The sequence below is a fragment of the Mastigoproctus giganteus genome, chromosome 7 (genome assembly GCF_048544385.1).
Source record: "Mastigoproctus giganteus isolate SK-2022 chromosome 7, ASM4854438v1, whole genome shotgun sequence".
Classification (NCBI taxonomy): Eukaryota; Metazoa; Arthropoda; class Arachnida; order Uropygi; family Thelyphonidae; genus Mastigoproctus; species Mastigoproctus giganteus.
Genome location: NC_143581.1, coordinates 190,027,692 through 190,042,026, shown reverse-complemented (window position 1 = coordinate 190,042,026; position 14,335 = coordinate 190,027,692). Strand labels below are relative to the sequence as shown.

The 14,335-nt window shown below is 35.9% G+C and overlaps 1 protein-coding gene across 1 annotated transcript in view; it reads right to left on the bottom strand.

Moving 5' to 3' along the window:
* The window catches only part of LOC150083486 (zinc finger CCHC domain-containing protein 7-like), a 98,307-nt gene that overhangs the window by 20,375 nt on the left and 63,597 nt on the right, over nucleotides 1-14,335 (bottom strand). Inside the window, exon 6 of the mRNA XM_090377314.1 lies at nucleotides 12,877-12,969. Coding sequence (XP_090233440.1) covers nucleotides 12,877-12,969 — 93 coding nt within the window. The remainder of the gene's footprint in view (nucleotides 1-12,876; nucleotides 12,970-14,335) is intronic.

Genomic DNA, 14,335 nt, shown 5'->3' with positions numbered 1-14,335 from the left:
GCAAATGAAGTGGGTAAAAGTTTTATAAATAATACTAATTTTACCATATGCTGTATAAGCTTGCTTCCATGCATCATTTTGGAAAAATTTGTGGCACAATTTCTCAAATTTGCAAATTTTCGATTTTTCAGTTTCATCGCAAAAATTAATTTTAATTTATCACCGCATTAAAAATCATTATCTACTCAACATCAAATAACAATGTTAAAAACATCAAATGCACCACATACCTTGATCAAACTTTTTAAGCTGACTTTCCCAAAGTTGAAGTCTGAAGTCACATAATTTTACTCCCTGATGTTATTCTATTTTTAACTGGGATCTTTTTATTCATCATATTTATGACATTCTGTGACATCCACCAAAACAAGGCACAGATATATAAGCCACTTAAACCCAGTGATTCTGAGATAAGCATTTTCTGCAGCTATATAAATAATACTAATTTCATTTTTCAGTTTTGAAATATCTTCGAATGTTTTTGCTCTGCTTAATCATCTCACTTGCAATTACTTCTCACAATCAAGATGATTAAAGAGAGATGAGATAATGGGAAATGAGTGACATGAAGAAGACCTCAAGACTGAATGAGGTTCATTGTTTTTACCATAGCATCAAGCACTCAATTGAATTCACAATAAATTGATAATTCAATTTTAGCACATATATCTTCCTGGTGATTAATGTAACAGAAAACAATTATAAATAGCCAATGTTTAATTTCTCCAACTTTTATACCACAAGAATGGTTATAAGACTTTTGATCCATCACAGATGAGTCCGCACTTTATCATTTGGATGTGAGCCACACATGCCGGAGTTTATGCTAAAGCAATAAATGTGGCCAACAAACAAGAATGCTTGAAGAAACCCCTAAAAAGAGGGTATCTTTGAACTAGAATGTTGTAGAAGTCAAGCTTGCCATATTTAAAGAAAATACATTAAAATTTTCATGTTTTTATTTCAGTTAATTGGAATAACAACACTTAAAAATTTAAATTTGCTCTTTAACTTTTGTCCAATAAAACAAATTGGAAACGCTTCAAGTCTATGTAATTTAATAAGCTAATTTACATCCAGTTTTTTATGCTGAAGGCTAAGGAAAAGAATAATCTCATTCTTTCAATTTATCACCACGAGCTGCTTCAGTGCTGTATTATAGCAGTATTTCTCATCATGTCAGTTAAATTATCACTGGTGTTTGGTATTGTAATTATCTGATGACTGACCTAAACACTGGACTTCCCTCTCCTATGGCAATAACAATCAAAATAGATAGCCATGTGGGGTGAGGGTACCTCATTACAAATAAATGGCAATACTTTTCTTTCAAGATGTGCTATTGATTTGTAGTGCAACACTATGATGACTCAAGGTAATAATCTCCGAAAATGAGAGATCAATGCCACCCTGAGAGGAATGTCTTTTCCTTAACCTATGACATAAAAAATGGATATAAGTTCAACTTTTTTACACCTAGGCATGAAGATTCTACGAACTCTATTTTATTTAATAAAAATTCCCATAGCAATCATCTATCTATTAAATGTCACTGGGTTGTCAGATAAGCAGGATGGGGTGCTCCACCTCCCATCAATGGGATGTCAGTACCACTGAAATGACAGCCCATAATAAACAGCTACAGAAATGGTTCCTATAAGAATAACTGTAACAACGTTTACAACTGTAAACAATTGTAACATTTGATTAAGACTTAAGTCAACTCACAGCAAGTCAAACTATAAAACATGTAATGCTACCACAACATTGGTAGCATTACGTAGTTGATGGCATAAAAACCGACAAAAGTCCGCTTAACAGTTTATTATCTTTGCTCAGCTCGAGGGATGGGAGGAATAATGCAATATATTCACTATACTATAACTAGATAGTAAGAATCAGCGTTGTAATACTCAATATGTTCTACGTTGATAATGATATTAGTAATTTAATAAGAGGAGTTTACCTCAATATAGTACGTGGAACACTTCCGTATCAAAACAATTAAAATTCGAATTAACGCAATTAACAAAACAATTAAAATTCAAATTAACACAATTAACAAAACAATTAAAATTCAAATTAACACAATTAATTGCGTTAATTTGAATTTTAATTGTTTTGAATTGATTTTGAATTGTGTTAAATTGATTATTTAATTATTTATATTTTACTTTAATGTACCGGTAAGTTGTCGATTTTTTCGTTTTTTCCGTTTTAATTTCTGGAAGGTATCATACGGAAGTGTTCCACGTACTATATTGAGGTAAACTCCTCTTATTAAATTACTACTATACTATAACAAACACTCAAGTTATTTTATCCAGGAGGTAACAGATGCAGATACTGGAATGCAAACTGTGAGATTGCACTTGTATACTATCCAGGAGGTATCACAAAAAAAACAACAAACAAACAAAAAATGCAGTTCATCATTATGGTGAAAATATGATGTCCTTTTTCTACCTATATATATAAAGAAACACCAGCTTTAACTTCAGGGGTAAGAAAATGTGATTTGATTTCATCACAATAAGAATCACAATGATAAAGACATATCAATAACTGCTCAACAAAATTAACAGAACAAAGTGTTTTTCATGAATATTTTATTGTGAACAGTGTCACCAAAAGTGAGTATTTGATATAACAGGCATCTGGAATGCAAATTCCAAGTATCCAATAGGAATCAATCTACCACCTTACAGAGCCACACATTATGCAAATTATTCATTCCTATAAAAGCACAGATTGCGACCACATCACTTCATTCTTGTTTTTTGGTTTGCTCAGTGAGATAGCCACATTTAATCCCAGGGGCTCACATCTGGTGAGTATGGGCTTGGCACACCCAGGGTCCTGAGCTGGATATCATCATTCTTCTCTTTCTTTGTGATTCTCTCTCTCTCTCTCTCTCTCTCTCTCTCTCTCTCTCTCAGGGTAACTCAGAATTTTTTTTTTTTTGCTTAGTGCAGCAAAAGCCTCAGGCTTCCTTGCATCATATGGCTGATAATGAAAATGATAATAATGATTTCCAGTACTCAGATGGCAAATCATCATCATTTAGATGATACTTTGAGATGGCAGCCAGTTAGACAACTTGGCTTAATATGTCATGCAGTGTTGTCTTGGTGCCATGGAAGCAGGTTCAGGAGACAAGAACCATTAAAAGAAGAGCTGGCCAAGGTAGCCTACATCAACTAGAATAGATCGCTATCTGACTCTAACAGCAAGATGGAAGGAGTCTTACGATGTCCTGTCATCAACTGTCTCTTGAGGTTGTTGTGGCCACAGGTGTAAACGTTTCCAACAGGACTGTGTTAAGAAGGCTCAACTCAAGTAGACTCTACACAAGGAAGCCAGTGGTTTGTATACCACTAACCCCAAACCATTGCAGAGCTTGTCAAAATTGGTACTACGAAAATGTGACTTGGAGCCCTTGGCAAATAGGGTACAGTTCTATTCTCTGATGAGTCAGTCCCATTTTAGCCTACAAACAGATTCTGGATGTTATTTCACCTGGAGAAAACTAGGAATGCAGTACCATTCCTGCAACATCAGAGAAAAGGACACTAAAGGTAGAGGGGGTGTTCTCGTGTGGGGCAGAATAACAATCAACAGCCACACCCATCTTCATGATTTTTATAGCGGTACCAAGAACACATCCTTGAACCCTATGTGCAACTTTTTAGGGATACAGTTGAGCAATTTTTTTTTCTTCTCTTTCTTTCACGAACAATAATGCCACTGCACACAGAGCTTGAGTGGTGGAGGAATATCTTGAAAACGAAGATATCCAATGACTGCTATGGCCAGCATGATCACCAGACTTAAATCTCATTGAACATGTGTAGGACACCCTTGGGATTCACATTTCATGCTGACAGCCAACTCCTTAGTCACTTGCTGAGCTAACGTCAGCACTGGTTGAAGAATGGGTTTTGTTGCCATAGAATCTTATAGACAGCCTTATATCAAGCATGGTTCACTGCTGTCAGGCCTGTTTAGCCGTTGGAGGGGATCATACTGATGTCATGTGACAATATTTTCGAGAATTTTGTATCACCTTCTGTAATGTGAATTTTTGATAATTCTTATACAATCCCTATAAATATCCCTTATACCTGTCCGAAGTTTCTCAATGTCTCCTCATTTCATTGTTATTCTATGGTACGCCACCATACCAACTTTCATCCCTCTTCATCACAAGTTACATCACGTTTTCTGTGTTCTGTTAATTTTGTCCAGCAGTGTATTATGACATGACATACAAGGTGAAAACAAGATTGCTGCAATAAAATAAATATAATGAAATATTTCATGCCTTACAAGTTATTCTCTTCAAAATAATTGCCTTGGGCTTGCAGACTGTTCCATGTTTCTACCAAGCACAGAAACATTTCTGGAAGTCTTCGTCTGTAAGCCATTTTAACAGTTCAGTCATTTTTTCTAAATGTCTTCAATGGACTGAAAATGGGTTCTTTGAAGTACACTTTTTTGGGAAAGAGAAAAAAAGTTGCAAGGTGCTAGGTTTGGTGAGTAGGGTGCATGTTCACACAGAGATTTGTGTTTTGATTAGAAAACGATAATTAGTGAGCACATTGTGTGCTGGAGCATTGTCCTGATGGTGCTGTTGTTTTGTTTGTTATTTGGTTTTTAGGAGCATTAGCAACTAAGGCCATACTGCACCGGGGATATGTGGTGGTCATTCCCTGACCTTTCCGCATCCTCCATATTTGGTAGTCACGGGCTCGACCCCCAGTCTAATCAAGAAGTGTGTGCCGCACTGCTGCTCCTGCCCACCTGGCTACAGAAGCACCCCCTACCCGATGGTGCACCCAACCATCCTTCCACAATCCAGATCTCTTCCTTCGAATTTTTTCACATAGCCTTGTCAGAACTTCAATGTAGTATGTTTGATTGACAGTCTGGGGAATTTTTTTGTCTTCCATTACACTGACTGTCTTTTAGTTTCTGTATCGGATGATCTTGTAATAATTGAGAGTAAAGTGGAGGAGAAATTGTTAAAGATAAATACAAGAAAGGCATCTGTGGTGGATGGCATCTATCTAGTTATATTAAATAAGGCAGCAAAGGAAGTAAACAATCCGTTAGCCATAATTATGAGAGCTTCCTTGGACTCAGGGGAGGTACCCACAGACCGGAGATGTGTAAATGTAACCCCAATTCACAAAGGAGGATCAAAGGCTGACACAAGTAATTATAGATCTGTGAGTTTAACTTCTGTTCCAGGAAAATTAATGGAAGCACTGCAGATCATCTTGACAAGAATTCAATTATAGCTCAGACACAGCATGGTTTTGTTAAGGGAAGGTCTTGCCTGACCAATTTGATTGGATACTATGATGTAGTCACAAAAGAATTGGATGCAGAGAATAATTTTGATATTATATATTTGGATCTTAGAAAGGCTTTTGATACTGTTGCACATGGAAGACTGATGCACAAATTGGAGCAGTGTGGCATTGGTGGCAAATGTTGCTATGGATAAAGGGATGGTTGAGTGGCAGAAGACAGAGAGTGGTAATTAATGGACACTGCTCATCGTGGACTAATGTTATTAGTGGAGTCCCTCAGGGTTCAGTGTTGGATCCATTATTGTTTTCTGTATTTATAAATAATATTGATGATGGTATATCAAGCTTAATGTCCAAGTTTGCAGACGATACAAAGGTTGGCAGGGTTGTTAAGGATGCTACTGACGCTATGCTGCTGCAACAGGATCTGGAAAGGTTGAGCAGATGGGCTGAGAGGTGGCAAATGAAGTTTAACATTGACAAATGTAAAGTTCTACATATGGGAAACAGCAACCCCAGAGCAACGTATCAATTCTGTGGTACTACACTGACAGTGGTAGAGAATGAAAAGGACCTGGGGGTAATTGTGCAGGCAGATATGAAGTTCTATGAGCAGTGCAGACGGGCTGCAAGAGTAGCTCATGGTGTTTTATCAATGATATACAGGAATTTTTCTAGCAGGGATAGGGAGGTGATTATTCCCTTGTATAAGGCAATGGTCAGGCCACACCTTGAGTACTGTATACAAGTCTGGAGGCCTCATTTCAAGAAGGATGTAGAGCTGCTGGAATGAGTACAGAGAAGGGCAACAAGGTTAGTGAATGGAACAAAGGGTTGCTCTTACGAAGAAAGGCTTAAGTTTTGCAAATTACAGTGTCTGGAGACTAGGCACCGGCGAGGTGATCTGATAGAGGTATACAAAGCCTTGAATGGTTTGAGCATGCTCAATGCTGATGGGATACTGCCTCTTGCTCAGAATAATCACCCGAGAGGGTATAAATTCAAATTGAGGAAAGACAGATGTAGGATAGATGTGCGGAAATTTGCCTTTAGCCAGCGGGTAGTTGGTTGGTGGAACAGACTTCCATCCCTTGTTGTGGAAGTTGATAGCCTAAATAAATTTAAGGCTCAGCTGGACAGGTATTTCGAATGAACAGAGGGGTGAAGTGGAAGGGGTTTTTTTTTTTTTTTTGGCTGATGCTGCATAAGCTTGCTTTCTTGCATCATATGCCTCTACTAATACTAATCATCTGACTAGTGTAATTACGTGCTAATCATTGCACGTAATTACACTAGTCAGAAAGTCTGAATCTTCAATTTTTTTTCAAAACATATTCATATAGTCTTCTCATTCTTTGATCTTTCAAAATTTCTGGTGGCATATTGGTGCATACTTTTTCTCATAACTAAATTTTTAAGTTAAAATTTGTTGAACTACTTTTTTGTCCATATTGAGTTCTTATGCAACCATTCTAATGCTTGAATAACAATCACTTCTAATCAATGTCCTTACCTGGTCAACATTTTCATAAGTATTCATGGATTCCAGACGGGCTTGGTTGTTCATAGTCTTTCATATTCTCTGTTTCTTCTAAAAATCTTTTATGCTATTCAAACATACAAGCTCTCAAAATAGTATCTTCTCCATAAACTTGACATTGGTGTCTTCAGTTGGCGTTTTATTCAGTTTTGTTAAAAATTTCAGGTTGATTCAGTGTTCAATTCTTTTGTCTGTCATTTTTCAGGCAAACTGCAAAAAACACAAGGTAAAGAAAACCAGTCTCACTGCAAAGCGAATGAGCACACTGGAATGTGACTTGACAGCCAGGGAAAGGTATAAGGTCAAGTGCGTTGCCTTTGTTTCACAGATGGCACTTGATGTGTAATTGCTGTGTGCCACATCTAATATTACATTTAAATTTATCAGTTTGCAGTGCATTTTTAACTATTCATGCAGGTTATGCATTCATAACCTGCATGAATAGTTGCAGTGGGGGATCAGATAGCCTTTGTTATCAATATTTTGTCAGCACTTCTACACTTTCATTCAGAAGCTTAATTTTAACTTCTTTAATGTTTTATCAACAGTTTAATTTCTGCAATAATTTGTTAACATAAATTCTGTAATATATTGTAAATTTAAATTTCATAATCTTTCAAAAGATAAAATTTTACTTAAATAATGGTTGCTACCAAATTCACTTACAATACAAAGTCAAGGACACTGGGACTCAAACCAATGCCTGTAGGCATTTCCAGCGTTAGTCATGACTTAGTCGTTTGTATAGCCATTGTGGCATGTATTTTAAGGCTGTTCTAGAAGACAAACCTAGCTCAACTGATGATTCTTTTCTTTGCAACTGACGTAAGGAGCATACCAATCTCAAATTAGAACTTGGTGCATTATGAGAAGGATTTGATTCACTGAAGAAACAAGTGCTTGCTAAAAAAATGTAACTGGGAGCTCATCAGGACTCAAGTATCACATGACCTGCCAAGTGATGCATCCCTAATTTTGGTTCCAGAAAAGAATAGTCAAGTGCAGACTGATCTGGTCAAAGGTGATCTAGTTTTATTGGGAGAGTATAGTCAGAGATATGGGTAACATTTTTTGTAACAAATATAGGTGGTCCAGAACCAGAATGTGTTTACCAGGAGCAACAAATTATGATGTTACTAACAGATTGTCATATTTTAAGGAAGGTAAAAAGATTATTATTATTCAAGTGGGGACTAACAATATTAAATGTACACTACCTGACCATCTATTGGATAAATATTGGACTATGCTGCAAAGATGCTGCAGGTTAGGTCAGAATGTGTACGTGCCTGCAATTCTCCCCATGATAGGAAGGATTATATGCTGAAAGCCTTGTAGATTAACCCAAGACTTGAGGGAATCTGCAAGGCTCCAGGGAAAAATTTTATCAGCATGGCCATCATTTGTAGGTAGAAGGAATCTATATTGTAGAGATGGTATTCATTTGAACAAAGGTGGTGCAAGAATGCTTGCCAGTATCATTGAGGATAACCTAAGGGTTCAGGGAAACTACTAGTTGGGGGGGGGGAAGAGGGTAATTTAGATCTGCATTTATCTGATGATATGGGTCAAAGTAATGCTTGAACTCACCTCAAGAATTCTTGTTTGTTATCACAACAGCCAATGTTAATAAGATGTTCTGAGGATAGCAACAGTTCAAATGAGGGGGTAGATAAAGCTTGGGATATAAACCTAAATAACTTCAAAGGGTGTGTCAGGATAGTAAACTATAGATGCTTATTAGTCGTAACTGTGTACAATGTCAGCAGTGCTGTCAATAAAATGGCTGAATTTAAACTCCTGGTGAGGAAAACTAATGCTAATATAATAGTGCTAGCTAACAGAAATGTGGTAGTACCTGGAAATTGGGGATGACGAGTTCCACTATGGTATATATAATGTATTTAGGAAAGACTGAAGGGGTGGAGGGGCCATGCTTCTTAGCAAAAGCAGCCAGGGCATGAAGAGAGTTTTTGCTAAGTCTGAAGTTACATCTGCCAGCACAGAATCTGTGCTGCGATTTAGTTGGAAGCATTGGTTGCAAGTGGAAGTAATCTACAGACTGGAATATAGTGAAGGGTATGATGAGTCTATATACAGATGGAACAGGTAAGCAAGCGTGATCATCTTATTATGGGTGTCTTTAATCTGTCACGGATTGATTGGAAGAAGTGGGAGGGAAAGTCACCATTGGGAAAATTTTTTTTAATAAACTAGATGATTAATATTTGTACATATGTTATAGAAAGTACTAGAGGTGAGAATATTCTTGACCTCATCATTACTAATGAATCAGGTAACATCACCGGGTTTAAAGTATAGGAATCACTGTCGGGAAAATCAGGCAATCATCAGTTGGAAGATGAAGAAAGATGTTGCAGTAGTTAGAAATAAAGGCATGGGCCTTAACTTCTGAAGAGGGGAGTTTGACAGTTTAAGACACTATATGGCATCTATGTATTGGGAGGATAAAGCAGAAAATGAGAGCATGGGATAGTTACAAAGCAATAAAAAATACTGAAGCCTACAACAGATATAAGTTGATCTGTAACAGTACATAAAATAAGGTTAGGGAGGCCAAACTGTGTATGAGAAAGAACTGGCTAAAAGAGCAAAGATTGGGGACAAGCAATTTTTCATGTATGTGAAAAATTCCTTGTCCCCATTTCTTCTTCATTATATGTGATCACCCCCAAGTCCAAAGATGCCCTCATAATTAACCATTGAGGTTAATTATGAGGGCATCTTTGGACTTGGGGGTGATTCCTTTGGACTGGAGAAATGCCAATGCATTGCCCATACATAAACGTGGTTCTAAGAATGAAGTTAGTAACTATAGACCGGTTTTCAGTGGTAGGCAATGCTTAAGAGCAATCCAGGGACATTTTGATAGATACGGCATTCTGAAGAACACACAACATAGCTTTGTTAAGGGAAAATCATGTTTAACTAAATTAGTAGACTATTTTGACATAGTTACTCATGAGCAGGATGGAGGGAATAATTTCAACATAGTTTATTTGAATTTTAGCAAAGCATTTCACTTGGTTCCGCATAAGAGGTTACTGTATAAGCTCGAACAGATTGGGATTATTGATAAGATTCTAAGATGGTTTGCTGGATGGCTACAGGCCAAAAAGCAGAGGGTTGTGATTAATGGCAATTCTTCAGATTGGTGAAATGTCAAGAGTGGGGTCTCTCAAGGTTCGGCTTGGATCATTGCCATTTCTTATTTTCATAAATGATATCAATGAAGGAATAGAAGGTGTGATGTCAAAATTTTCAGTTGACATAAAGATTGGTAGTTATTAATGATCTGTGTCAAGCAGCACTCCTTCAGGATGACTCGAACAGATGATGAGAAGTGGCAGCTATGTTATAATACAGCTAAATGCATGGTCTTACACTTGGAGAATAGCAACCCCCAAATAATTTATACAATTGGTGGGGCTGAATTAAAAACAGTGGAAGAGGAAAGGGATCTGAAAGTTAAGATACAGGCAGATATGAAATTTTCTGAGCATTGTAAGGCAACCAGGAAAGTCCATGGTGTCCTATCAGTGGTTTATCGAACGTTATCCTGTAGAGATAGGGAGGTCATAATGCCACTATATAAGGCAATTGTAAGACCACATTTGGAAGCTTATGTGTTCAAGTAGGGAGACCTCATCTGAATAAAGACATTAAGCTTCTTGAAAGGGGTCAAAGATAGGCAAGTCAAATGGTGAGATCAGCAAAAGGCTGACCGTACAAAGTAAGACTCCAATTATTGGGCTACAGAGCTCGGTGATCAGGCAACTGAGAGGTAACCTGATAAAATGGTTGAATTTTCACTGTTATAAAGAATTCCATAACTAGGGGCCAAAAATTCAAATTACAAGATTTGAGGTTTAGGTTAGATTGTAGGAAGTTGTCTTTTAGCCAGTGAGTCATTGATTGCTGGAACAAGTTGCCCACGCAAGTAGTTGAGGCTGACAGTTTAATTAAATTACTCATGTAAGGAGGGAAGCATATAATTTGCATTTTCTTATCTATATTTTTTTTTCCTTGCACTACATGGCAAATTCTATTACTATCTGATGTTACTTGTTTTTAAGAGCTTATAGTTCTATGAATACAAGTAGTTCCCGACTTTACGAGTTAATTTGTTCTTAGCATACGCTTGTAAAGTGGGAATTTATTTCCCATAGACAATGTTAAAAATAGGGGTTACATTCTCAACAATGCAATTAGTTAGCTAATTAGTTTATGTTTAAACAATGACTGATTTATCCAAAGAAATGAAAACAGCCTGTAAAATCAAGCAAATTATAATAATAAAGAAATTAATTATAATTTACAAATGTTAAAGAATGTTTATTCTTCATCATCATCGACTAAATGCACACTCGTTGATTACTCATTATTGGCTCGGCACTTGTTGGTTTGTTGCAAACGAGTTGTATTCTTCCAAAATGCTTCTAGAGGCATTTGTTTCCAAGATAATCTTCCCTTTTCTTTATAAATTTCAATAGCACGCATAAGCATTTTTTAGTGGAAACGCACAAATTGCAACTAACACAATTTGCGTGGAGTAACAAGTTTACAAAGCTTAAAAAAAAAAAAAAAAAAAAGGAATGAAGAGAAGATTCTAAAAATTTATGTTTTTTATACAATTGAAGATTTCAGTAAAGATTTCAGTACATTTCACCATAATAACGTAAAAAAACCACACAATTCCAGCTATCGGTATTTTCACAAATGCAATAGCATCAAGTTTACTATCCATTTATAACTGCTTGCAGTAACTGGAAAGTGCAAATTGTTTTTATTGTTTTATGGTAATGACTTCCAGAAATGTGCTTTAGAAAAATATCACAAACCTGTTCACAAAATTGGTTCTTATAACAGAAAATATGATGACGATGAAAGTGTAGTGCATTTTAATGATTTCAATTCGTAACTAATACAATTTACACTATAAAAACGACCTTTTAGAGAGTTATATAATGAAAATTTCAACTTCCGAGGTTGTGGAACGAATTAACAAAAAACAATGTGTTATTGGGTTCACATTACGATATTTTCACGATATGATGGTGTCTCTGGAACGGATTAATATCATAAAGCAAGGCACACTGTATTGTATAGCTACGCGCATGGTTCGAAATGCAGTATTTATGAATGTTTAACATTCATTTTTTGCAATTAATGTTCATATTTTTGATTTTGTTGATACTTGAAAAAAACAAAAACAAAAAAAAAAAAAAAAAAAAAACTCAAACGTGGGAACTCAAAGCGGGAACTGCCTGTATCAGAGAGAGATCAACAATTTAAATACTACTTATTAATTATTTTCTGGTCAATACTGATTTAATCACCATAAAAACATCCCATATACTGCTCATTCATCATGATAACATTTCCTTACTCCCCAAAATTTTAATAGTTTTGTCAAGGTGGTGGTGGGGATTATAACACTAACATTAACTATATTTACTATTATTTGTTTATTATTATTTCTATTAAATTAAACTGCTATTACATCACACATGAATATTCTCAATATTTTGTTTCCTAGCCAAATGCCAATTTTTTTAATAATGTTAGCCAGAATATAATTATTAATTTTAAGAAGAATTTTTAAAGAATTTTAAGGGCAATAATTTTTTGCCCTTGCTTTCAATACACAAATAATTATGCCATAAGCTAATGGGTACACAAAACAAAAACCTAAGGACAGAAGAACTGCAATAAAATTAAAGGACTGTTAATTGCTAATAAAGAACTTAATAAACCAACAGCAAATATTGCCCATTCTATAAACCAATAAGAACAATAAACAGTTAAGGAATTAATTGTTTGAGGAAGGGGAGTTCAAGTGACATCCCAAGAGCTTTCATCAAGTAACTGACTTTCACTTTGCCCTTGGAGGGTACTGATAGTTGAAGTATGATCAAACACTTTTTTATGCAGAAAATATTTCTCTATCAGCAGGGATATCAATAAATCAGTTATAAAGAATAAATTAAAACTTACATGACCATAATGTCCTTTGTGTCCACAGTTGTAACAGTATATTTTAAATTCATTTCTTTGTAAGGATTTCTGAACTATACCTCCTACTTCAGTCTGCAACATAAGAACACATTTTGACAGCAAGAGTAATTAATAAAGAAATTAACATATTCAACTGATTAATCAGTTTTTTTTAAAACTCTAAAGAATGTAAAAGTATTTTGAAAGTTTTAATACAGAAACAATACTATAACAGATGTTATAAATCTAAATTCAGTCAAACTGATGTATATGCATTCACATCAGCAATTGCCCTCCCCAAATACATATACATGTAACCCCCGTATAACACAGTAGTTAGCTTCCCATCAAATCTCGGGTAGTGCGAAACTGTGTTATATGGGAATAACTTAATTTTTATTAAAAATAGTAATAACTGACTCAACAAACGTGTTACAAACTGTGATACATATATGTCAGATAATGTACATTCATTTAATTTTCTGCCTCTTCACTGCTGCTAAGCACAATCAAATGACAACATTTTCTCTATTGCAGAATATTGTCGCCTTCTGAGCTTTCTTCTGCACCATCTAGATTTCGTATATCTTCTGCTCTCTTTAAAAAATCAGTAATCTGGGTTTGTTTGCCTTTACTTGGTGGACCTTTGTAAATTGCATGGTACGGAGCTAAGCATTTTTGAAGAGCTCCCTTTTGAAATTTATGTTCTTCTCAGTCGAAGGATCTCCATTCAGAAAATAAGATTCTAACTGTGTGGCTAAGTTTTATAATTTTACACTGAAAAGCGTACTTCCCGTACGCTTTTCAATGTAAAATTTGGAACTTCAGAATTTTAATCTGCACTATCATCCTCTGAATTGATATGGTTTACCTTCGATGCCGTTTCCACCAAATCCACTTTGCCAGCCTCTTTTCTACCAGTAATTCTTGAACATCTTCAATAGTCATATCATCAAACCTTCCCCCTACTACCAACTTAGAAATATCTATTATCGCACCAATTCCGTTTTCTGCCGGTTTGACCACATTTCCTGAATGGATTGACTCTGGTCATACATTTTTCCAACACAGTTTTAATGTCGACGGTTTTATTTCTTTGAACGATAAAGTTATGATTCCGATACAGTCCACAATTGAAAAATGTTTCCATATCATCATCATCTGTATGTATTTCAAGCAGATCTTCTGAGTTGGTGGTATCATCAGTGTCCATGCTTGAGGGGCGAGATTGCTTCACCTCAACTGGATCTAATATTTGCAAATTTTCCGCTGCTTGACAATGGGGAAGTCTCTGGGATGGAACTGTCAGTGGCGTATTACTGCATTGATCGACTGCCTTTGATGGATGTTGGACCGAGAGGACTGATTGAGCCCAGTCTGAGATCGATGTATCTGGAGGGATGGACACTTCTCTCTGACATGCTACTGACTGGTGACTATAAGTAGCAGAGGCATAAGT